Source organism: Procambarus clarkii, chromosome 38, assembly GCF_040958095.1.
Source record: "Procambarus clarkii isolate CNS0578487 chromosome 38, FALCON_Pclarkii_2.0, whole genome shotgun sequence".
Lineage (NCBI taxonomy): Eukaryota > Metazoa > Arthropoda > Malacostraca > Decapoda > Cambaridae > Procambarus > Procambarus clarkii.
In genome coordinates, this window is record NC_091187.1 from 19422182 (window position 1) to 19447280 (window position 25099).

Genomic DNA, 25099 nt, shown 5'->3' on the forward strand with positions numbered 1-25099 from the left:
AGGGCCACCACTTACGGGCTATTCATGCCCGTGCCACCTTTTGGGTGGCTTAATCTTCATCAATCAATTTTCCTCATCACAATCGACTTGAGAATGGTCCAGGACGGACCGAAACGTCATCGTCCTTTCACCTTCTAGTGTGCGGTCTGGTCAACATATCATTCAGATTAATCCTGATATATTATATTCTATATAAGAGTTGAAGAGTGAATTATCATATTAAATAAAATTTTAAAAACCATTTTATATTAAACTTAATTTCTACAGTGAAATAAACTAATCAATATTACATGTTATCTCTTGTGGTCACTACATTCCATTTATCTATACATAATTCGGTTCCATTTCAGTACAGCTATCATACATTTCTAAATGCATCTTCTTTCCCCTTACCCAGAAAAGAAAATGTGAACTTAACATCTCAAATATATTCTAATTGAACTACCCAACAGAGCCATAAATATTATTTTAAAATATTGACAATTTGTCCTTTATTAATTCCTGCTTAGCAATCTAATGAAGAAATTTATTAGATCTGAAATTTTCGAGCAGGCAAATGAGCGCATCGAGTCTTGACTTACCAACAACATTGACGAAGAAAGTTCTTGAGTCGGCACCATAGCGGTTGGAGGCCTGGCAGGTGTAGACAGCAGCATGGGCCCGTGTGGTGGAGGCGATCACCAGCACCGACACCCTCCCACCCTCCTCAAGGCGCACCTCCGCCTCTGACGACAGTCCTCCTGTACCACCACACAAGTTTATAATAAATAAATATATAAATATGTTTATTCAGGTAAGGTACATACATACAAGTGATGTTACATTAATGGATCAATATATAGATAGAGCTAGTACATACAATGCCTAAAGCCACTATTACGCAATGCGTTTCGGGCAGGAAAAACATTAATATCTAGAACTTAATACTAATTGAGCATAAAGAATAAAATGTGTTGAGAACAAATACAAATAAAGATAAAAAAAAAGGGGGAACATGACTGAAAAGCAGCACAAATACAATAGGTTGACAGTGTTCATTAAAAAAAAATAACAGACATGGGTTGACAATAGAGGGGTAAGGTAGGTTACAGGGAATTTATTAGGTAGTGTTTAGTTTTTATCTTAAACTGGTTGAGAGAGGTACAGTCTTTAACATGGTTGGGAAGGTCATTCCACATTCTGGGCCCCTTGATTTGTAGAGCATTTCTAGTTTGATTAAGTCGTACTCTAGGAGGGAGGTGAGTTCCTTATACTGATCACTGTGGATGTTTTGTACCTTACACTCACCAGTGTAGGTACTGGGCAAGGTGTAGGTACTGTACTGGGCAAGAGGTGGGTACTAGCCATAATAAGGGAACCAAGTACAGAATAACCATAATAACTGATGAACTTGTACCAGATGGTATAATGTAAATGCAAACCAAATATGCTGGAGGAATACTCACCGGGTAGGGGCAGGCCATCACGTGCCCAAGTGAAGTCAAGAGGCAGGTCACCCCTGGCAGGGCACCGCAGGGCAAGACTGTCTCCCACAGCAGCAGATTCGTTCAGCACCCGCTCTTCCATTCGGGCGCCCTCTGCCACAAACACAGCACACACTCAGTGGCAAGATATACAAGGCTCTCAGCCACAAACACAGCATACACCTGGTGGCAGGATATACAAAGCTCTTTGCCACAAACACAGCATACACCTGGTGGCAGGATATACAAAGCTCTTTGCCACAAACACAGCATACACCCAGTGGCAGGATATACAAGGTTCTGCCACAAACACAGCATACACCCAGTGGCAGGATATACAAGGTTCTGCCACAAACACAGCATATACCCAGTTGCAGGATATACAAGGTTCTGCCACAAACACAGCTTAAACCCAGTGACAAGATATACAAGGTTCTGCCACAAACACAGCACATTGAAAGAAAATGCAGAATAGAACCAGTGAAGTGCAGGGGTGTCATAGACACAATCTGAGAACACAGTGTAAACATCAAGAGGTCTACAGTTGTTCAACATCCTCCCAGCGAGCATGTGGTGGGTATGTGGGCCTGTGGGCCGCTCCAATCAACAGCCTGGTGGACCAAACTCTCAAATCAAGCCTGGCCTCGGGCCAAGCTTGGGAAGTGGAACTCCCAGAACCCCATCAAGCAGGTATCAAGCAGGTAAACACCCAGTGGCAGGATATGTAATCCTCTGTTATGGTTTGCACTGATAGTCTGAGAACATTTTTTATTACCTTCTATAAACACAACAAGAGAAATATATAGATTATTGCATCTAGTACTACAGTAATTCAAAAAACATTTTGTTGGAACCAAGAATGTCATAGGAGAAGAATAATAAGAATAATAATAAGAATAAGACACCAACAGATACAGTATTGGTTTAAGCCTAGTTTTTCTGAATATTGTATAACTTTTTAATGTTTCGGAATTCAGACTAAAAATGTGGAACAAAATCTAGCGATGGAGCACAGTACAACTAGCAGACTCACCAAGGACTGAGAGCGAGATCATCTTGGTGATGGGTGGGCTGACGTCATTCTGGGCATGGCAGAGGTAGCGCCCACTGTCCTCAGCCCGAGAATCCCTGATCCTGAGGGAGCCCGCCCGTGGTGTTCTGATGTGCCACCCATCATCCACCACCACCGATCCCTCCTCCATGCCCACATCATCTGTTGGAATACCTTGAGTAATTAGTGACAAACACCATCTGCAGTTAAGTAATTATTGATATAAAAAAGAAGGCGTCAAGCTGGGAAGACTATGTATCAGTCACCATCTGTAGCTAGCATCATGGTGATGGGGGCTTAACACCAGGGTGAGGGCCGTAGCATCTGTGTCTGCCTTTGCCTGTCTTGTGTTGTTGTCAGCCAATTCCCCCCCCCCCCCCCCCCCCTCTCAAAAATAACATGATAGTCAACTATTGACTTGTGGGTGGTCCACCGGTGGGAGGCACCTAGTACTCTGAAATATTCATGAAATATAATCATTATCCATTTGCTTTTGTCAAATGGGAGGGGATTGAGAAAGTCCCAAGCTGTAAGAGGATCATCTGTTTTCTTCAACTACAGCCAAAGTAGGAATTCCTGAAAATTTATGCAAATTTTTTCCCAAGATCAATGGCATGTATTATTATAAAAGTTATTGAAATTTTTGTTTTCAAAATATTTAGCTGGGTACTGCCAGTGGACAGTGCTAAAAACAGTAGTCAAAATGAGACCCTGGCACGTTGCTCTCGAATTCTGGTGCTCCTGACCAGCCTATATCCATCCAATACCCCAGACCATTTCCCCTGCAATGTTAGGCAAAGACAGCCCCAATCATCTGGCATCAAACCTTGGACAGACAGGCAAACAGAAAATCAGATTGAAGTGTTAAACTACTACTTCTACACTACTGTTACTTTTACACTACTGCTACACTTATATTGACCTGCCAAAGCCATTAGGGAACAGAGGCAATATATGAAATGATAATGCCAAGTTGAGGATTCATTTGATTAATGCAAATGTCAACTTTTCACAATTGATGTACCTAAACCTTGGCTCTGCCTCTTAAATGTAAACACAAATACTCTTAGATTTGGCTCAAGAGTGATTGAGAACTGCAACTTGGGCTCTGGAGGACATAACATAGCTCATCTGTTCAGGGAAACTAGAAGCCTTTCCAAGGCTGATCTGTTAATTAGGATAAGAAGATTAGGATTCTTGTACAGCCACTAGCACGTGTAGCATTTCGGGCAAGTTTTTAATCCTATGGTCCCTGGAATACGACTCCCCACGAAGAATCGTTTTTACAACCATGTATTTACTGTTGAGTTAAACAGAGGCTACAGTTAAAGATTTGCGCCCAGTAAATCCTTCCAGCCAGGTTACGAACCCATGACAAAGTGCTCGTGGAACGCAAGGGGAGTGTCTTACCACTAAACCACGGAGACTGGATCCTTTGAGTCGGAGACTTTGTTCTTTTGTGTAACATATATTCCAGGCAAGTTTCACAATTTTTAAGCATTACCAAAATTCCTTCTCCAAGTTCATCAATTCTTTAATATATTAATTCAACTGTCCTAACACAAACATCCCCATGAGGAATATAATTTGGGTTGAATGTGTCAGGGGATGTCCCTGCCCACCTCTTTCATTACAACCACTTGTCATCTCCTGTCCTTCCTCACCCCTATGCATTCCTCACTCAGTGGTCCATTCTGAAATGTCTATTTTAAGCGTTCCGCTATAAGTAATTTTATTTGTTGTGAATTAATCTCTAGATTCCTTCAGTTGGTTGTACGCTCCAGGTTTTCAGTAAGAATGTCATGTCTTAGTTAGATAAAGCATAAGTTTTGAGATATTATAAAATTATAATAAAGAACTAGGAAGATGCTTTTATGCCTCAACAATTATTGTTGTAGGGCAGGGCTGTATGTACCTTGTTATTCTCGTGAGCCAGGAAAAATACTTTAGCCAAGTGGCTAGCCAATAAGAAAAGAAAAAACTGCTATGCCTTACAGCAGATAAACGCACTGCACAGCAGGTGCTTGGTGACACACAGGGAAGGCAAGAGCCATCATCCACCCCAAACACAGCCAACTGGAAGACTTTATCGATATCCAGTGACCCCAGATGACAATTCATCAGGCGTCCAGTGGGTGACCGAATCAAGTCAAAGCAAAATGGCTAAAGCACGAATGCCCCCAAAACTGAAATTGTCAAAATTCATTTAAGACTTCCAGCAACCCTTCAGTCGAGCAGGAGCCAGCTGCCCACCACACCCTGTGGGCATGCCCGGAGCCCACCCAGCCTGTCCTCCTAAGGTTCGTCCTCCTAAGGTTTGACGCAGTCATGAAAACGGTCATTTTAAAATGTCCTCTCCTATCCTACCAGAGCACCCAAAACAGAAAATGGGACAGTACGTCACTTTCATGAGCCACTTCCATTTTATAGTACAACAATTTTTGGTCTTGTGCAACACATACGATCGAAAAGCGACGGTCTTTGAAGGAGGTCAGGTTGGCCCACCACGGGTCCATCTAATTACCACAAGCTACACAAGCTTCACAAAGCTTCCTGGCAATACGTTAGTAATGAATAAATATGATATATTAGGTTAGGTTGACATAACCTAACCTAACCAAACCTAACCTAACCGACGCTTGGATCGTCGACTTGATTTGGCGTCACTAGTTCTTTATTTTCGTCTAATTTCTTTATAAAAAAAATACTCTTTTAGATTAAAATTAAGTTTTTTCGTGTTGTACATTCAGCACCAACATTATAATGAGTAAATATATCATATTTATTCATTACTAACATATTGCCAGGAAACTTTGTGAAGCCTGTGTAGCTTGTGGTAGCTTGCTGTAATTAGACGGACCGCCCACCACACCTCGGGCCCGGACACCAACTCCAACCCCCCTTCTAGGACAAACCAGAAAAAGGGAAAAACAAAAAACTATCAACTTCCCTGTGACCCCAGGCGACAAGGGTGTCAAAAGCGGGCTGTTTAAGAAAGATGCCAGGTGGAAATATCGGGACTCACAGAGCACTAAGTGCGCTTCGTTAGCCGGCGGTTTACCAGGTAGAACAGGTATCCTCCTTGTTTATAGTAGGTGTAGTTTGCATGAAGGGGAGCAGGTATCCAGACGTTCAGTTGTCGTCAAGGTTGAACAAAACAATCCCGAGGTTCTGTTCAAGTTCAAGTATGTTTATTGAGACAAGAAAAAATTACATCTCAAAGGGATAGAGTAGCTTAGGTTATTTCTTTCTTCTTCTTCTTGATAGTAGGTGCAGTTTGCATGAAGGGTTTGTCCTCCCGATGACTGCACCAGTACAGATGTTGGTAGAGGCGTTTATGCTGAAGATGATAAGAGTTTCAAAAGTGCTTGTTTCGTTGTGGTGTAGACAGAAAAGCAGCAACTAAAACAGAGTAGGTTATTTCTGCCCCTGTTTTGTTTACCTAATGGTCGGTTGTGATCCAAGGTTGCCCATGCAGGTTTAAGAGAAAACGAAATTTGTTTTTATATATACAACAGTTCTTACAATCTTGTAAATATAATCTTTATTCCAAAGTTATTTTAACGAATTATATATCTATCTAGTTAACACCCTTTTTTGGGTTGTCTTTATTTGGTTTGCTAGTGATTATTTTTTTAAATAAAAGAAATGGATAAACCCATTATTTGTTGGTTAGATAGTACCCAAACATTTTTGAGGTCTTCTGACGCCATGAACTGCTGTGTTTGCAAGATCATTGTTATAGTAAATTAACATTAGATACGCTTTTATCTTCAAGGTAGAAATGGTCAGGTGTGTCACTAAGGGTATATTTCAGAAGAAAGGATGTTTCAGTTAGGTACCCCTCAAGGGGGAGTTTAAAGACCCACTTTATTCAATGTATTAATAAATATATCATCAGAGATGTATCCTCCAGGGATCACGACCACCATATATGCTGATGACAAGGCACTTCTGATAACAAAATCCAAACTGCCCTTAACATACTTGGAGCAGCCTGTCATAAGGTAGGCTTATAGTTGTTAGTGCAGAAAAAGCCAAATATTAAGGTAAGAAACGATAAGAAATTTACATGAAATAATAAATATAGTACTTTAAATGACAAGGAACAACTAAGTCCACTACGAGCTCACCATAGCCCGTGCTACTTGAAACTTTTGTTCCGAGTTCAAGTTCAAGTATGTTTATTGAGATAAGCAATAAATACATCTCAAAGGGATAGAGTAGCTTAGGCTATTTCTACCCCCCTTTGTTCCGAGTAGCTGAATTTAAAACAACAGCACAAGGAACTGAGCCGTGTTCACAGGTACAAGTACCTGGACATGTATATAGGATACACAGCTCATCACTGTATGTACTTTTACCTGAATAACAATTTGAATTTGAATGCGAGAGTAAAAGTGCTGAAATAAATTGTAACATATATTTACGTGTACATGTTTGGTTGACTAGACACAACGAGTTTAGTGGTTTTGTATATTTATTTAGTATAGTCTTGGTTACAGCAGTTGGTTTGTTGGCATGTACTGAAGTGTAGTAGTAGTTGAGACGAAACGAAGCCTGGAGCAGGGAAGAAAGCTGAGTGAGGTCGAGGTTAGAGAGCTCGGATGCGGCGTGAGAGTCGAAGAACGTGGTGCTCTGAATGCGGGCGGAGTCGAAGAGCTCAAGTGCGGGACGAGAGCATAGAAGCTGGATGCGGCCTGAGTCTGGCTGTCTGCTGTGTGTCGAGGCTGAAGCGTCTTGTGAGGGTAGGAACTGAACCCGTCGAGTGTTACATTGTTGTTGGTGAATGTTAAAGATGTCAGGTATCTCTGAAGCGTCTGTACTGAACCACTCTTGGAGTTAGACTGATGATATTGATGAAGATTAAGCCACCCAAGAGATGGCACGGACATGAATAGTAGTAGACCTTTTGGAGTGAATGTGATCTTTGGTGTGAAACTATGTGCTGAGGTCGTAATTAAATCGTCAGTCCTTACTATCGCGGGGACGGATACTGCTTGACAGTATTTATGAGGATCTCCAGCTGCTGGACACCTTTTTGACCAGAAGAGTGGCAGTGTTGATGGCTTCAGGGTGGTTACTGCAAGACTCAGGGATTCTTAAAGCTCTTCAAAGGTCGTTGGTTGCTTCACATCCAGGAGATAGTGAAGTAGTGGCTTTTCTGTGATTGTTTGGCAGAAGATGCATTCCCAATATCTGGGTTCACCAATTTCACAGTTGCATCTGTAACCTACTGTGTCAGACCGTAAGATCTAGCGAGACACAGGTACCCTAGCTAGTACTGTGTCACACCGTAGGATCTAGCGAGACACAGGTACCCTAGTACTGCGTCACACCGTATAGGATCTAGCGACACAGGTACCCTAGTACTGTGTCACACCGTAGGATCTAGCGAGACACAGGTACCCTAGTACTGCGTCACACCGTAGGATCTAGCGACACAGGTACCCTAGTACTGTGTCACACCGTAGGATCTAGCGAGACACAGGTACCCTAGTACTGCGTCACACCGTAGGATCTAGCGACACAGGTACCCTAGTACTGCGTCACACCATAGGATCTAGCGAGACACAGGTACCCTAGTACTGCGTCACACCGTAGGATCTAGCGAGACACAGGTACCCTAGTACTGTGTCAGACATACACATATTGCATCAGTCAGCGAACGAGGCAAGCAACATGAGCTTCTGGTGCCGGCAGGTCCTCCCCTGGACCCCCACTCCCACTAAGTGCTCAGTAAACATGGGTCCAGCTGCTGGACACATTTCTTGGCGGGCAGACCCTTTACCTCATGCACACTGTCAACACGGCCGCATGGTGGCGGTGAAGTGAACAGGTAAATTGCTCTCATGCCTCATGTATCTGAAGTTTGTGTAGCGCCGCTCACCATCAGCGCTCCGCGCTTGTCTCGCGCTAGCTGCTAAATATTAAAATATATGACGCAGTAATACATCAACTTTTGTTTGTCCATCCACGTTGCGGTAGTCTGCGATGGCGGAGAAAATGACCATGTATATATACCTAGCATAACGGAAACTCTTGAGAGTGTACCGTAAATTATTATTATTATTTATTTTATTTTTATTTATATATACACGAGTTCTTACATTTTTGTACAGCCGTAGCGTTTCGGGCAAGTCCTTAATCCTATGTTCCCCGGAATACGACCCGCCAAATCGTTTAACAACCAGGTACCCATTTTACTGTTGGGTAAACAGAGGCTACAGGTAAGGATTGGCGCCCATTAAATCCTCCCCGGCCAGGATACGAACCCAGGACAAGGCGTTTGCTATTTTTGTTTATGCTAGGATGTAAAGCAGGATACAGAGCAGGATACTTTGAGAATGGAGTTACAGAGAACGAAAACAACAGATATCAGGAATGCAGTGAATGAGATATCGATCTCATTCGATGAAAAACAGCGCCATCTGTTGCATGTAAGAGCAACACACATGCTATACTAAATATGTTACAATTCTATTTATAAATTGAATTTTCATAAATTTTAATTTATTTTCATTTTGATTTAATTATTTTGTGTGAATTGCGTTGGAATTGAGCTGTGTTGTTTACCATACCATTCATTTCGTAAGTATAGTTTATTTTTTTTATTTTTTCATATTTTCATTTCATTTTTAACTGTTTTTCTTATATTTCAGTGATGGAACATCAGATCACTTGATGTTCCTAATTTTCTGATGGGAACATCAGACCATTTGGGAAGGCATCGGACGAGGGAGTGGGGAATGGTAGGGATGACGAGGGGACAAGGGAGGGGGGTTAAAGGTGGGGAAGGAAGGGGGCCCGGTGGAGTGGGGAATTGTTGGGAGGCCGAGGAGACGGGTGAGGGAGGGAATGGTTATCTTGAGGTTATCTTGAGATGATTTCGGGGTTTTTTAGTGTCCCCGCGGCCCGGTCCTTGACCAGGCCCCCACCCCCTGTCACCCCGTGACAGGTGACTAATAGCCAGGTACCTATTTTACTGCTAGGTAACAGGGGCATAGGGTGAAAGAAACTCTGCCCATTGTTTCTCGCCGGCGCCTGGGATCGAACCCAGGACCACAGGATCAGAAGACTAGCGTGCTGTCCGCTCGGCCGACCGGCTCCCTTGGTGGGGAGGACTGGGGGGCAGGGAAGGTTGCTGAGCCACAGCAACACGTGGCCGGGTACTGCTAGTGTATATATATATATATATATATATATATATATATATATATATATATATATATATATATATATATATATATATATATATATATGTCGTACCTAGTAGCCAGAACTCACTTTTTGGCCTACTATTCAAGGCCCGATTTGCCTAATAAGCCAAGTTTTCCTGAATTAATATATTTTTTCTAATTTTTTTCTTATGAAATGATAAAGCTACCCATTTCATTATGTATGAGGTCAATTTTTTTTTATTGGAGTTAAAATTAACGTAGATATATGACCGAACCTAACCAACCCTACCTAACCTAACCTAACCTATCTTCATAGGTTAGGTTTGGTTAGGTAGCCGAAAAAGTTAGGTTAGGTTAGGTTAGGTAGGTTAGGTAGTCGAAAAACAAATAATTCATGAAAACTTGGCTTATTAGGCAAATCGGGCCTTGCATAGTAGGCTGAGAAGTGCGTTCTGGCTACTAGGTACGACATATATATATATATATATAATAGAGAGAGAGAGGTATTTATACCTCAATAAACTAATCACAATACCAATGCAACACTATGAACAACACCACCAACAATAACAACCAGAGCCTCAACAGGCCGCCAGCTCCCCCTCCAGACAAGAGCGCATGAACGGTCTGTAATTGCCACGAATAACGGCACATTAATGAACAAACTTGGGAATAGTTTTCTCCCGCCCTGAAAGACTTCCCCAAGCCGAGGATCAAGATTAATTAAACTTGGGGAGTCGGAGCTAAAGAAAAGAGGATCGGAAACTGCCGGCCGAGGTATTTTTACCCCTCGCTCGTCTCGGGTCAACCCTCTTACTCTCCATCTATTGCCGAAAATGGCAAGCTTGATTTGCTGCCCGTGATATTGACTAGTTTTCTCACTTCTGGATTTCAAAGAACTCTGGACAATACTGCTGATTTTGGTTTTATATAATGGAAGGTATGGGTAAATAAATAAGGAAAGAGTGAAGTGAAGATTGACCAAAACATTTATCAAAAAACATTTATCAAATGTTTTCTCAAAACATGTATTGTACTAAGACATTTTCGAATTGTAAAGGTGATAAATATTTGATGGAATCCCAAATATTACATCGGACGGATATTTCTCATGCAGCCCATTAACGTGTAGGGAAACCAGACGAGAGGTCCTGGTATACACAAGTGTGCTTGAGTTTATACACCAGACGTTAGGCTCTGTATACACACATGCACGGTAACCAGTCATGTGGACTTTTGTACACACATGTAAGGTCACCAAGCTTGTGTTCCTGTGTGCACACACATCTGGACCTTATTCTGGACCTTTCTGGCTTGTGGAAATGTTCCCGATTTGTCCCAACACCCTAAGATTAATTCTCAACACCCACAAGTACAATGTGTTCTGACCAGCAACATGTGCAACTCTCGTCTCCGCAACCAGAGCGGATCCTATTTCAACTTGCCGGAAGCCCAACCAACTTGAGTTTCAATATTAACTTCCTGTTAGGCAACGGAAGGTAAGTTAGTTATTGGGACTCACTGGTGCATCAGCTATTGTGGTTAAACTGTGGTGGAGTCGCCTACCACAAACATGTTGAAACTGAATGTATAATATATTTCCAGTAAAAAGCAAGTCTAGCATACATAAGACCCTGTTATTCATGATATATCTAAATGTGTATCGAGACATACACTTCTGGACCATCAGGATGTAAGCAGACATCAGCTGATCAGGTACTTACCATGATGTAAACAGACATCAGTTGATCAGGTACTTACCAGGATGTAAACAGACATCAGCTGATTAGGTACTTACCAGGATGTAAACAGACATCAGCTGATCATGTCTTTAGCTCCTACGTGCCTTCAGGATGTAAACACACATCAGCTGACCAATCTAAATGCCTAAAATCCTGAAGGTGCTTCTAGGCACCTACAGGATTTCGACACAATTCAACTGATCAACGATTTAGCTTCTACGCCCATTCAGTATGTAAACAGACACGGGCTAATCAGATGGCCGGCCCTTACTGCCCTTCAGGATGTAGAGAGATATCCCCTGAGCAGCAGCCGCCCCTCTATACACTAATGGACACTAACCTGTGCTTTTCTTCCAGGTGACTGTGGGTGGGGGAGTGCCCTGGGCGTGACACTCGAGGGCCACCTCCTCCCCGCCCACCACCGCCACGTCGTGCGGCTCCACCACCCACGACGGAGGCACTGAAACAGTTTGGCGCGAGCTGTTACTTGACGTACGCACACCACAAGAGGGTTTAAAGCCTGGATACACGTACACATATGTATTGCGCACACTGAAAATGACTCAATTAATATAAGGTGATACCATAATCAGAAACGTGGCATGGATAGATGTTCTTAGAGCCAAAATAACGTCCAACGTTTCGTGCCAAAGAACAAGCATGTGTGCCCCTGTCAAATACCCTGCGAATCTAGTAGGTGGTAATCATGTCTCCCCTAACTCTTCTCTTCTACTGACGTGAGGTTTAATTACAATAGTCTCTCCTAGTAGCTCATACCTCTCAGCTCGGGTACTAGTGTGATGGCAAACCTCGGAACTTTCTCCAACTTTATCTTGTGCTTGACTAGGTATGGATTCTACGCAGGAGCTGCATACTTCAAAATTGGTCTGACATATGTTGTATACAAGATCCTGAATGATTCATTGCATAAGTTACTAAAGGCAGTTCTTATGTTGGCCAACCTAGGATGTATGTGTGTGTATGTGTGTGTGTGCACTCACCTAGTTGTACTCACCTAGTTGTGTTTGCGGGGGTTGAGCTCTGGCTTTTTGGTCCCGCCTCTCAACCGTCAATCAACAGGTGTACAGATTCCTGAGCCTATTGGGCTCTGTCATATCTACATTTGAAACTGTGTATGGAGTCAGCCTCCACCACATGTGTGTGTGTGTGTGTGTGTGTGTGTGTGTGTGTGTGTGTGTGTGTGTGTGTGTGTGTGTGTGTGTGTGTGTGTGTGTGTGTGTGTGTGTGTGCGCGCGCGCGCACACACAAGCCACCATAGTGACTGGGGAGCGGCTCTCACCAGATAGTGAACTCTTTAAGTGGTAGGACGGGCCCCATTATTCACAGCCCTCACTGTTATTATGGGACCAGGCAGCGAATGGCCGAATGAAGCAAGAGAAGGAAGAAAGGAAGGAAGGAAGGAAGGAAGGAAGGAAGGAAGGAAGGAAGGAAGGAAGGAAGGAAGGAAGGAAGGAAGGAAGGAAGGAAGGAAGGAAGGAAGGAAGGAAGGAAGGAAGGAAGGAAGGAAGGAAGGAAGGAAGGAAGGAAGGAAGGAAGGAAGGAAGGAAGGAAGGAAGGAAGGAAGGAAGGAAGGAAGGAAGGAAGGAAGGAAGGAAGGAGACATAGTAAATGAAGCAGCGAAGGAAACAACGAAAGAGGAAGAGATCGGACTGTTCCAAGGGTGGCACAGTCAGGAGCCAAGGGTGACACAGTCAGGAGCCAAGGGTGGCACAGTCAGGAGCCAAGGGTGGTACAGTCAGGAGCCAAGGGTGGCACAGTCAGGAGCCAAGGGTGGCACAGTCAGGAGCCAAGGGTGGCACAGTCAGGAGCCAAGGGTGGCACAGTCAGGAGCCAAGGGTGGCACAGTCAGGAGCCAAGGGTGGCACAGTCAGGAGCCAAGGATGGCACAGTCAAGAGCCAAGGGTGGCACAGTCAGGAGCCAAGGGTGGCACAGTCAGGAGCCAGGGATGGCACAGCCAGGAGCCAAGGGTGGCACAGTCAGGAGCCAGGGATGGCACAGTCAGGAGCCAAGGGTGGCACAGTCAGGAGCCAAGGATGGCACAGTCAGGAGCCAAGGGTGGCACAGTCAAGAGCCAGGGATGGCACAGCCAGGAGCCAGGGATGGCACAGCCAGGAGCCAGGGGTGGCACAGTCAGGAGCCAGGGATGGCACAGTCAGGAGCCAGGGGTGGCACAGTCAGGAGCCAAGGGTGGCACAGCCAGGAGCCAAGGGTGGCACAGCCAGGAGCCAAGGGTGGCACAGCCAGGAGCCAAGGATGGCACAGCCAGGAGCCAAGGGTGGCACAGTCAGGAGCCAAGGGTGGCACAGCCAGGAGCCAAGGGTGGCACAGTCAGGAGCCAGGGGTGGCACAGCCAGGAGCCAGGGAGGCACAGTCAGGAGCCAGGGGTGGCACAGCCAGGAGCCAGGGAGGCACAGTCAGGAGCCAGGGGTGGCACAGCCAGGAGCCAGGGAGGCACAGCCAGGAGCCAGGGGTGGCACAGTCAGGAGCCAGGGGTGGCACAACCAGGAGCCAGGGGTGGCATAGACAAGCACAAGAAGCAATCTGTACTCGCCTATAAACTTATGTCTTCAACCCTCAATATATATGGAAATCGCACCACTCTATTCAAGAGAAACCAGCAGGCTGGAGGCAATTCTCTGTCCGCGCTCTCTCTCTCTCTATCTCTGTCTCTGTCTGTCTGTCTGTCTGTCTGTCTGTCTGTCTGTCTGTCTCTTTCTCTTGTTATTAACCTTTCACTTATTTACTTTTTTCCTATTCACTCTCTCATATATAGAAACTTATACAATCGTAAAATACTGATAAAAACGGCTCTCTTGCTTTCAAAGTCAACATTCAAAACAGGAAACGTGTTGGGGAGAGTTACCTTGAAGTGGGTATTAACTCTGACATTGTAAACGACTTACTGGGCTCAAAGACACACTTCAACCCATGAAGACATTTACTAGTTGTAATATTGATATCAATGCTTAATATGCCAGATTATTTGACACTGTGTGTTAGTTCCTTAGTCCAATAACATGTACTGCTTTTAATTAACTTCTAAATCACTACATTGAACAGAGTAGAAGAATCTGTTCCTGGGTTATTCAAGATGTATAATAATCATTAACACATTTGATGAACTAAAGCTTCTGGCAAATCTTGAGAGAATGAGACAAGCAATCATGCCTTGATTGCTCTGAGATCAATTATTTTGTGCCCCTTAGTATGTCAGTGATTATTGTTAATACACTAATTCACTCTCTGCATGCTTGCTGCTTGAGTAAAAATGTCTGCAACATCATCATATTGAGCTTTGAAAATGGAGCTTATTTGTCAATTACATCCCCAGTTATCAATATGTCGTGTCATATCAATGTGTCCTGTCAAACAGGCACAATACACACCCACCTGCAAGAAGGGCGATAAAAATATACAAACAAATCACACTATATATATCACACTGTGATACATATCAACCAAAAATCAATTGGAGCAATGAGATGACACCCAGCCGCGCACCTTACCCCCTGCACCATGACATGCTGTAAGTTATACCACCTGGTAATCCACTGGAACCACAGGAAGTGTGGAGGCGTCACTGAAGCCAGTTCAAGTGTTTACGTGTGACCCACAAGCACTGTGGGGAAGGTCAAGTAGGGCCTTAACCCCCACCCTGCAGCTTCAGAGACACAAGCCGGAGGTGTAGGGTTGATCACCTACTATACCTACACCACAGTTCATAAGGGTTATATGTAAAGCTTAGACTGGCTTAGACTGGCTTCGGTGAAGCCTCCAGACTTCCTGTGGATGCAGTGGAATCCCAGATTGTATAACTTATACCAATTCACAACGGGTAGAGTTAAGGTCACCTTACCCCTGAAAACAACCTTATAAGGGTAAGGTTAAGGGGTCACCTCTCCCCTGTAACTCACCTTACAGGGGTAAGGTTAAGGTCACTTTACCCCTATAACTCACCTTACAGGGGTAAGGAGCGCGACTGAGAGTATCCTGGTCGCTGGGTCGAGCCACCTTAGTGCTACAATTGATTTTCTCGGTAATGAGAATCTTGCTCGTCTAAAAGCGGCCACACTTCAAACAATTGTCTCTTTGTTAACAAGGTCTTAAGTGTATTACCTTGACACTAATGGCTTGTTACAATCGTCAACACAACACACTGACGCTGTCTGTAATTTGTATAGACACTATATTTGCACACAGCCTAAAAAGTCAGGTTAAACAACTCAATAAACTTTACACAAATAGAACTAGTTACACTACAACTAGTGTAACTAGTTGGAGCCTGGGGTGACACAGTCAGTCAACACACCCTACCATTCAGTGGGAAACAGACCCTACCATTCAGTGGGAACCAGACCTGACCATTCAGTGGGAACCAGACCTGACCATTCAGTGGGAAACAGCCCCACAATAACATCAACACAGAGGCCCTCCAGCGCCATGAGCCACCCAGACCCCGTAAGAGAAGGGCGTTCAACTCACCCATGACGTGCATGGTGGCCGAGGCGGTGGAGGAGGCGGCGGAATTGGAGGCAGTACAGGTGTACTCGCCGGCGTGCCTGCCGCGGATGTCCGAGAACACCAGGTTGGAGAAGAACTGTGAGTGGGTCTCTGTGAGCACGGGGTCCCTGGGCAGCGGGCGGCCGTCCCTCGACCACCTCAGACTGATGGGCAGGTCACCACTCAGCAGGGAACACGCCACAGACAGCCTCATCCCCTCCACCAGACCCTCGGGGAACTTGAGTTCTGCCAACACCGGCGGCTCTGACGGTAAGAAGCACACACGATGAGTTTGTGCACACATATATATATATATATATATATTATCAAGTGTTATATAATACAATGAAGCTCAACAGGAGCGCACTGGAGACTTTTCACAGGACTTGACAGCAAACATTTACCTGCAAACAATGTCAAGCTTAACATCCAGCTATTATATAATTCTGGAAGAAATGGTAAAGTGATTATCAGGAGAGAGCGCTAAGTTTTTACGACTATAAAGCACTGGGAAGGGGTCAGGATAAGGATTTGGGATGGGACGGGGCAAAGGAATGGTGCCCAAGCATTCAGGTTGGGGGATTGAACGCCGACCTGCTAGATGCGAGGTCGTGGCTGTTCCGACCAGTCCAAGTGGTTGGGTTTCTGGAATAAAAACATATTCCGAGGATATTTTGTCTATACATGAGGCAAAGCAGTTTTCTCACTACAGTAATATTATAAGTTAAGTACAGAGTTAAGATAAGGTTCAATTTATAGTTAATTGATGAAAGATGCAAATTAGAATAATTTTTCTTATAAAAAATGAGAGGAATAACTCCTGACAGAATATACAGATCAAGAGAGTCACGGAACACGTAATGTGCGGCAGGTGGAAGCCAGATGTGTGAGAGGTTCACAGGTGACTGACTTGGGTCAGGCGCTCTCCAAACTCCTCTGCAGTCTCCCCTCTCACCCCTTCTCCACCCCCAACCCCTCCTCCTCCCCTCTACATGTATGAATAACAAATGAAAGAATCCTCGACGACTCCCGCTCTGCCGGCATTATGTTCGGCCCAGAATTTGCACAAATTTGAGAAAGTTTGAGATGTGAAGGTTGAGGTGTCAGGAGGTTAGACAAACACCTGGAGCACGAGCAGGTCTTAGAGTCTCCTGGCACTACCGGCCTTCTCCCTCCTGCTGCGTGATGGTTCACCTTCCTTACCCCAAGTCTTAAGGTACTCAACCATTAGCAAAACTGAGTTGTGAAGCATTTATTCAACTATGTTTTCCAACAAGTAGACGAATGCTGTTGGCAATTGTCGATTCAAACAATTTTCCCGCAACGGGCGTTTTAAGCTAATTCGCCGGTAGTTTTATCTCCTTTTTTAAAAGTTGGTACCACATTAGTATCCCTCCACGACTCATGTACTCTGCCTGACTAGTGATTTATTGAACAAACAAGACTGTGGCTCGCAGAGCTCTTCCTTACATTCTTTAAGTACTCTGGCAAACACCTCGTTTGGCCCTGGCGACTTATTTGCCTCTAATTGTTCTATTTGTTTAATAACTTCCTTCCTGGAAAGCACTAACCTGGTCAACCTGTCCTCTTAACTACCACTATACAGTTGCTAGGCTGAAGACATAATGATAAGTGCTTCTTTACAACAGAAACTAAATATCTATTTAACTACTCATCTCTTTGTCATTATCAGTTATCTGACCCATCACAGTGTTACTGAACCTGTCCTTTACTTAGGCTTTGTTTTCCGCCCGTCCTCCTGTTTAGGCAGTACTTATAGTAACCATGTGGACCAACCTACATATATCGACGTAAAAGGCAATTAGAAAGTAGAAATAGGAACTACTGAATGTGGACAAACCGGAAAAGTTGTTGTACTGATGTTGCAAAAAATCTAACCTTCCTAGGCCTGATACACACTATTTGAGGCCTAATATAGTACAAATGTGTGCTATACTAGGCTTAGGAATACTTAAGTTTGGTGTTTAGCTGTATTTTTCGGATTCTATAAAGTGAATAAAACACAATTTTACAATTTGTCTATTACGTGTATGTACGATGGTCCACATAGTTCCAAAATGTACTATCTAAACTTAGTCCTGCTACTTAGTACTACAAAGGCTGGGTTGCACTTTTATATAACTGAAAAAATCCTTTAGGATTTGTCTCTGCCCTGGTACACACGCCTCCTTCTTTTGGCTTTTCTAATTTCTTCGTTAACATTTCAAACTAGTTTGATAAATTTTTTTTCTAGACTGACCCTCCTTCTTAATCCTTCTATACAAAGCTTTCTTTTACATATAGGGAATTAAATTCCAGAATTAAATTACATGTAATTTAATTCATATTAATTTACACTACTTTTTAGAATTTTATTAACATATGTGGCATTTTCTTATGCATATGTGGCATCTTCCTTGACATATGTGAAGCACTGTTCAGTAAAAGATCAGGTGTACTCAGTCCTTTGTAATGAGCTTTTCATTCACTCACACGAGGTTGGTGGATATATTAACGAACGTTTGGCCAATGTCTAAGACGTTCAGACACAGGTAAACGTTTCCTCGAATCTCGACTGTGTTGCCAAGATGGCAACGACTCTCGTCACCATCATGGCAATCTGGTCACCTGACCAGATTGACAGACAGACGGACGGGTTGGCAAACCAAAAGACAGACGGGACAGTTGGACAGAGAGGAGGTGCTCTTATGACCTTCGCTACTCCACGACTGTCCATAAGCATTAAAAAAAAGACAGGAGCTCACGTGGATGCTGCTGACGGCTGACAGGAGCAACAGGCTCCCTCCTGACGCCCTGATATTTAAAATTATGAAAATGAGTTAACAAGCCGCACAGACACGCCAGTCACTTGTCTGACGGACCAAAAACTTACCACCACGATATTTTAACTTTCCAGAAAGTTTGGTCATTTTGCAACAGTAATGAGGTCAGCCCTGTAACTGACTTGTTGTTCAGTAATACATCCGCTGCTAGCTGGCTACTGTACTTGTTTGGCATCAGTGCATGTCTGGCTCCAACACCTGTGTGGCTCCAGCACGTGTGTGGCTCCAGCACGTGTGTGGCTCCAGCACGTGTGTGGCTCCAGCACGTGTGTGGCTCCAGCACGTGTGTGGCTCCAGCACGTGTGTGTGTCCAGCACGTGTGTGGCTCCAGCACGTGTGTGGGTCCAGCACGTGTGTGTGTCCAGCACGTGTGTGGCTCCAACACGTGTGTGGGTCCAGCATGTGTGTGGGTCCAGCACGTGTGTGGGTCCAGCACGTGTGTGGCTCCAGCACGTGTGTGTGTCCAGCACGTGTGTGGCTCCAGCACGTGTGTGGGTCCAGCACGTGTGTGTGTCCAGCACGTGTGTGGCTCCAGCACGTGTGTGGGTCCAGCACGTGTGTGGCTCCAACACGTGTGTGGGTCCAGCATGTGTGTGGGTCCAGCACGTGTGTTGCTCCAGCACGTGTGTGGCTCCAGCACGTGTGTGGGTCTAGCACGTGTGTGGCTCCAGCACGTGTGTGGGTCCAGCACGTGTGTGGCTCCAGCACGTGTGTGGGGACCAGCACGTGTGTGGCTCCAGCAGGTGTGTGGGTCCAGCCATCACAACAACACGTGCCCACACAACCCTCCCCAGCAGGAGGCGGCATCGCAGCTCCAACTTACTGACGACAGCGAGGAAAAAGGTGGCAGTGGCTGAGCGTCCCTGAGCGTCGGTGGCTGTGCAGGAGTAGTGGCCTACGTCGTGCTCAGCCTCCACGCTCTGGATCACCAGCGTCCCGTCGCCCCGGGGCGTCCTACGCGACGTGGAGGTGAGCGGACGACCGTGCAGCGTCCACGACACCGTCGCCAGCGGGTATCCAGCGACGGGACAGACGAGGGACGCCTCGGTGCCCTCCACGGCGCTGACGTTACCAGGGGTCCGCGTCGTGGGTGGACCTGTGTGAGGGGCGGAGGTGGTCAGACGCTGGGTCATAGGTCAGCATGGGCAGTACAAGCACAGGAGAGTGCTTTAAGGCAGTATAAGCACAAAATAACATCCATTCCCTTGGTTTAATGCATAATATCAAGCTTCATAACATTTTTTCAGGAATGCAGAACACATATATCACCATGAAGACACAACCGTCACGTTCTGATCACCGTAGATCACCATGATGACAGTGACGTCACGTGGTGATCTCACCAGCATCACTATGAGGAGAGTGGCAACTTGTGCTGATGTCACTAACCCACCTGACCAGAGTAAAAGTATTAAAAAGGCGCGTATAAACGACCCGACAAGAATGTGGCGTCATTTGTATACAAAACTGCCCCACACGTCGGCTTCCCCACTACTATCATGAAGCCAGTGACGTCATGTACTATCCTGGCTAACATAACCCGCCAGTCTACTATCCTTCACAGTAATCACCTCTCATAACAACAACTTTGTGTCTCACTATCAACAAATGTTTCCTTTAGTTTAGAAGAAAGTTTACCTTTGTGTCTCACTGTTTTGTCAGGTGTTTTTGACTCCTTTTCCTTAGCCAAATGTTGTTGAAGGTTTAATTAACTGTAATATTAATTTAAAAGATTTAATAACTGTGATGAAAACATCAACTTGGTGACTGATCCAAGTCGACAAAATTCTGCTATGAATTAAAGTTAAAAAAAAATGTCAAAGTGAGCTTGAGCCCATTATCTATGGCTTCTTTTCAGTGAACTTTGTTTCATTTAGCAGCAAAATGTCCAATACACACATACACACCTACACAACAGACGTCCCTGTCCGCTATTTTTCCTTAACTTTCTTAATATATTAATATCCTTAACCTCCTCTGACACACCTTTAACCTAAATTATTCCTAAGGGTGTCATGTCATTACATCTTTGGCAGCATCTGTTTAATTCTGTCTTAGAATAACAGTTATTTGGTCAGTGTTTGGCAGGTATTTAACACCAGCACCTTCTCTCACGTCCCGCTCTTTACCTCTTGTGATGCTGCTGGACTTTAACTTTCCGTGGCCTATGAGTTCCCTGATTTCGCATCACTGAGAATGTTGAGTGGCTGAGTCTCCCATCACGGCCAAGAATACGAGCCGTCCGTAGACAGAGGAGAACATGGGAGACAGAGGACAGCACACCATCCTGGTACACTGAAAGACCTCTTAATACTGTCACCTGACCCCATGTACGACTGCAAGATTAACATGTTTTATACGTGAAGATTTCGACCTACCGTACACGTTGAGTCTGGCTGAGTGGTGAACTTTGCCAGCCGTGTTGATAGCTGTGCAGGTGTACGTGCCTCCGTCCAGGTGATCCACGCTGCTAATGTTCACCTGACTCACCACCTGCCCGCCCACGTCCACCCAGGCGCCTACGCCCACTCGCTGACCGCCGTAGTGGGCGCCAGAGGGCGTGAGTGGGCGTGCGTCCAGCATCCAGGTGACGACGGGGGCGGGGTGGCCCAGCGCCGTGCACTTTAGGGATACGGGCGGCCCGGGCTGCAGGGTTTGCTCAATGAAAGTGTGGCGGAGGATGGGCGGCGAGTCTGTGGAGGGCGGGTGGTGGGTGTTAATGTGGGTGGTTGGTGTGAGCGTGGGCGGTGGGTGTTAGCGTGGGTGTAGGCCATTAATATACGTGTTGGTGTGGGGGGGGCGAAAAAGATATGACCATTAACTAGGGGGATCTAAACACAAACCCGCTAACATGATACCTTCAAACATCACGCCACTATAATACAATATTCCTGTTGAATGATCTCATGTACCGGAACCAACTGACTGAACTGCTGGCAGGAAATAATCTTAGCTTGAGTCACAGTATGAAACAAGGAGGCCGTATACGTCTAGTCACACAACAGTATTACTTTTATATCTTTTACAGCCCAAGTCACCACAAACCCAAGGTCAATCGCGCCCAATATTATCCCAATCTGCCGCTAGAAATTGTAAAATTAATAAATACTTTTTAGCAAACCAAAAAATCCTAACCTCTGATGGAGAGCTGGATGGTTGCCTGGGCCTCCCCCAGGCTGTTGGCTGCCACACATTGGTACATTCCAGAGTCCCTTTCTGCCACACCAGCGATGGCCAGACTGTCCCGCCCCTGCAGGACCATGTGGGAGTGAGTGTGGGGGTGCAGGGCTGTACCGTCCCTGTACCAGCGGACCTCGGACACCGGCGTACCTTGTACCTGACAGCCAAGCGTCACGCGACTGCCGGCGGGCACCATCTGGGGAAGAGGTATGCAAAGGCGGTTAAAAGCAGGAATGTAAAGTTACCTGTAAGAGGTAACAGTGACTGGTTGGCGGTCATGGTGTGTCGCATCTGGGACAGTCAGTCCCTGCCGTCGTGTCTGGGACAGTCAGTCCCTGCCGTCGTGTCTGGGACAGTCAGCCCCTGCCGTCGTGTCTGGGACAGTCAGCCCCTGCCGTCGTGTCTGGGACAGTCAGTCTCTGCCGTCGTGTCTGGGACAGTCAGTCCCTGTCGTCGTGTCTGGGACAGTCAGTCCCTGCCGTCGCGTCTGGGACAGTCAGCCCCTGCCGTCGTGTCTGGGACAGTCAGTCCCTGCCGTCGTGTCTGGGACAGTCAGTCCCTGCCGTCGCGTCTGGGACAGTCAGCCCCTGCCGTCGTGTCTGGGACAGTCAGCCCCTGCCGTCGTGTCTGGGACAGTCAGCCCCTGCCGTCGTGTCTGGGACAGTCAGCCCCTGCCGTCGTGTCTGGGACAGTCAGTCCCTGCCGTCGTGTCTGGGACAGTCAGCCCCTGCCGTCGTGTCTGGGACAGTCAGCCCCTGCCGTCGTGTCTGGGACAGTCAGTCCCTGCCGTCGCGTCTGGGACAGTCAGTCCCTGCCGTCGTGTCTGGGACAGTCAGTCCCTGCCGTCCCACAGTCAATATTGACGCCCTGGCTAATCTCAGCCCTGGCCAGGAAAAAACCCACTCAGCAGTCTCGTAATTAAACCTAATAAAAACAAAGAGGAAAAAATCGGCTGAGCTCCGGAGGGAGGAAGAGGTAATGGTTGGAGAGTAATTGGTAATACAAGACCTGCCTCAGCCCGTGCTACAGCGGCCCCACCTGCCTCAGCACGTGCCACAGCGGCCCCACCTGCCTCAGCCCGTGCTACAGCGGCCCCACCTGTCTCAGCCCGTGCTACAGCGGCCCCACCTGCCTCACCACGTGCCACAGCGGCCCCACCTGCCTCAGCCCGTGCTACAGCGGCCCCACCTGCCTCACCACGTGCCACAGCGGCCCCACCTGCCTCAGCCCGTGCTACAGCGGCCCCACCTGCCTCAGCACGTGCCACAGCGGCCCCACCTGCCTCAGCCCGTGCTACAGCGGCCCCACCTGTCTCAGCCCGTGCTACAGCGGCCCCACCTGCCTCACCACGTGCCACAGCGGCCCCACCTGCCTCAGCCCGTGCTACAGCGGCCCCACCTGCCTCAGCCCGTGCCACAGCGGCCCCACCTGCCTCACCACGTGCCACAGCGGCCCCACCTGCCTCACCACGTGCCACAGCGGCCCCACCTGCCTCAGCCCGTGCTACAGCGGCCCCACCTGTCTCAGCCCGTGCTACAGCGGCCCCACCTGTCTCAGCTCGTGCCACAGCGGCCCCACCTTTCTCAGCTCGTGCCACAGCGGCCCCACCTGTCTCAGCTCGTGCCACAGCGGCCCCACCTGTCTCAGCTCGTGCTACAGCGGCCCCACCTGCCTCAGCCCGTGCTACAGCGGCCCCACCTGCCTCAGCCCGTGCCACAGCGGCCCCACCTGCCTCAGCCCGTGCTACAGCGGCCCCACCTGCCTCAGCCCGTGCTACAGCGGCCCCACCTGCCTCAGCCCGTGCTACAGCGGCCCCACCTGCCTCAGCCCGTGCTACAGCGGCCCCACCTGCCTCAGCCCGTGCTACAGCGGCCCCACCTGCCTCAGCCCGTGCTACAGCGGCCCCACCTGTCTCAGCCCGTGCCACAGCGGCCCCACCTGCCTCAGCCCGTGCCACAGCGGCCCCACCTGCCTCAGCCCGTGCCACAGCGGCCCCACCTGTCTCAGCTCGTGCCACAGCGGCCCCACCTTTCTCAGCTCGTGCCACAGCGGCCCCACCTGTCTCAGCTCGTGCCACAGCGGCCCAACCTGTCTCAGCTCGTGCCACAGCGGCCCCACCTGCCTCAGCCCGTGCTACAGCGGCCCCACCTGCCTCAGCCCGTGCTACAGCGGCCCCACCTGCCTCAGCCCGTGCTACAGCGGCCCCACCTGCCTCAGCCCGTGCTACAGCGGCCCCACCTGCCTCAGCCCGTGCTACAGCGGCCCCACCTGCCTCAGCCCGTGCTACAGCGGCCCCACCTGCCTCAGCCCGTGCTACAGCGGCCCCACCTGCCTCAGCCCGTGCTACAGCGGCCCCACCTGCCTCAGCCCGTGCTACAGCGGCCCCACCTGCCTCAGCCCGTGCTACAGCGGCCCCACCTGCCTCAGCCCGTGCTACAGCGGCCCCACCTGCCTCAGCCCGTGCTACAGCGGCCCCACCTGCCTCAGCCCGTGCCACAGCGGCCCCACCTGCCTCAGCCCGTGCTACAGCGGCCCCACCTGCCTCAGCCCGTGCTACAGCGGCCCCACCTGCCTCAGCCCGTGCTACAGCGGCCCCACCTGCCTCAGCCCGTGCTACAGCGGCCCCACCTGCCTCAGCCCGTGCTACAGCGGCCCCACCTGCCTCAGCCCGTGCTACAGCGGCCCCACCTGCCTCAGCCCGTGCTACAGCGGCCCCACCTGCCTCAGCCCGTGCTACAGCGGCCCCACCTGCCTCAGCCCGTGCTACAGCGGCCCCACCTGCCTCAGCCCGTGCTACAGCGGCCCCACCTGCCTCAGCCCGTGCTACAGCGGCCCCACCTGCCTCAGCCCGTGCTACAGCGGCCCCACCTGCCTCAGCCCGTGCTACAGCGGCCCCACCTGCCTCAGCCCGTGCTACAGCGGCCCCACCTGCCTCAGCCCGTGCTACAGCGGCCCCACCTGCCTCAGCCCGTGCTACAGCGGCCCCACCTGCCTCAGCCCGTGCTACAGCGGCCCCACCTGCCTCAGCCCGTGCTACAGCGGCCCCACCTGCCTCAGCCCGTGCTACAGCGGCCCCACCTGCCTCAGCCCGTGCTACAGCGGCCCCACCTGCCTCAG

The 25099-nt window shown here is 47.9% G+C and overlaps 1 protein-coding gene across 1 annotated transcript in view; it reads right to left on the bottom strand.

Annotated features, from left to right (window-relative positions):
• The window catches only part of LOC138372276 (cell adhesion molecule Dscam1-like), a 183155-nt gene that overhangs the window by 75145 nt on the left and 82911 nt on the right, over positions 1–25099 (bottom strand). The window contains exons 7-14 of the mRNA XM_069337554.1: positions 21938–22178; positions 21181–21495; positions 19626–19898; positions 15942–16223; positions 11778–11897; positions 2497–2676; positions 1446–1577; positions 582–740 (exon numbers count right to left, since the gene is read on the bottom strand). Of these exons, the coding sequence (XP_069193655.1) occupies positions 582–740; positions 1446–1577; positions 2497–2676; positions 11778–11897; positions 15942–16223; positions 19626–19898; positions 21181–21495; positions 21938–22178 (1702 nt within the window). The remainder of the gene's footprint in view (positions 1–581; positions 741–1445; positions 1578–2496; positions 2677–11777; positions 11898–15941; positions 16224–19625; positions 19899–21180; positions 21496–21937; positions 22179–25099) is intronic.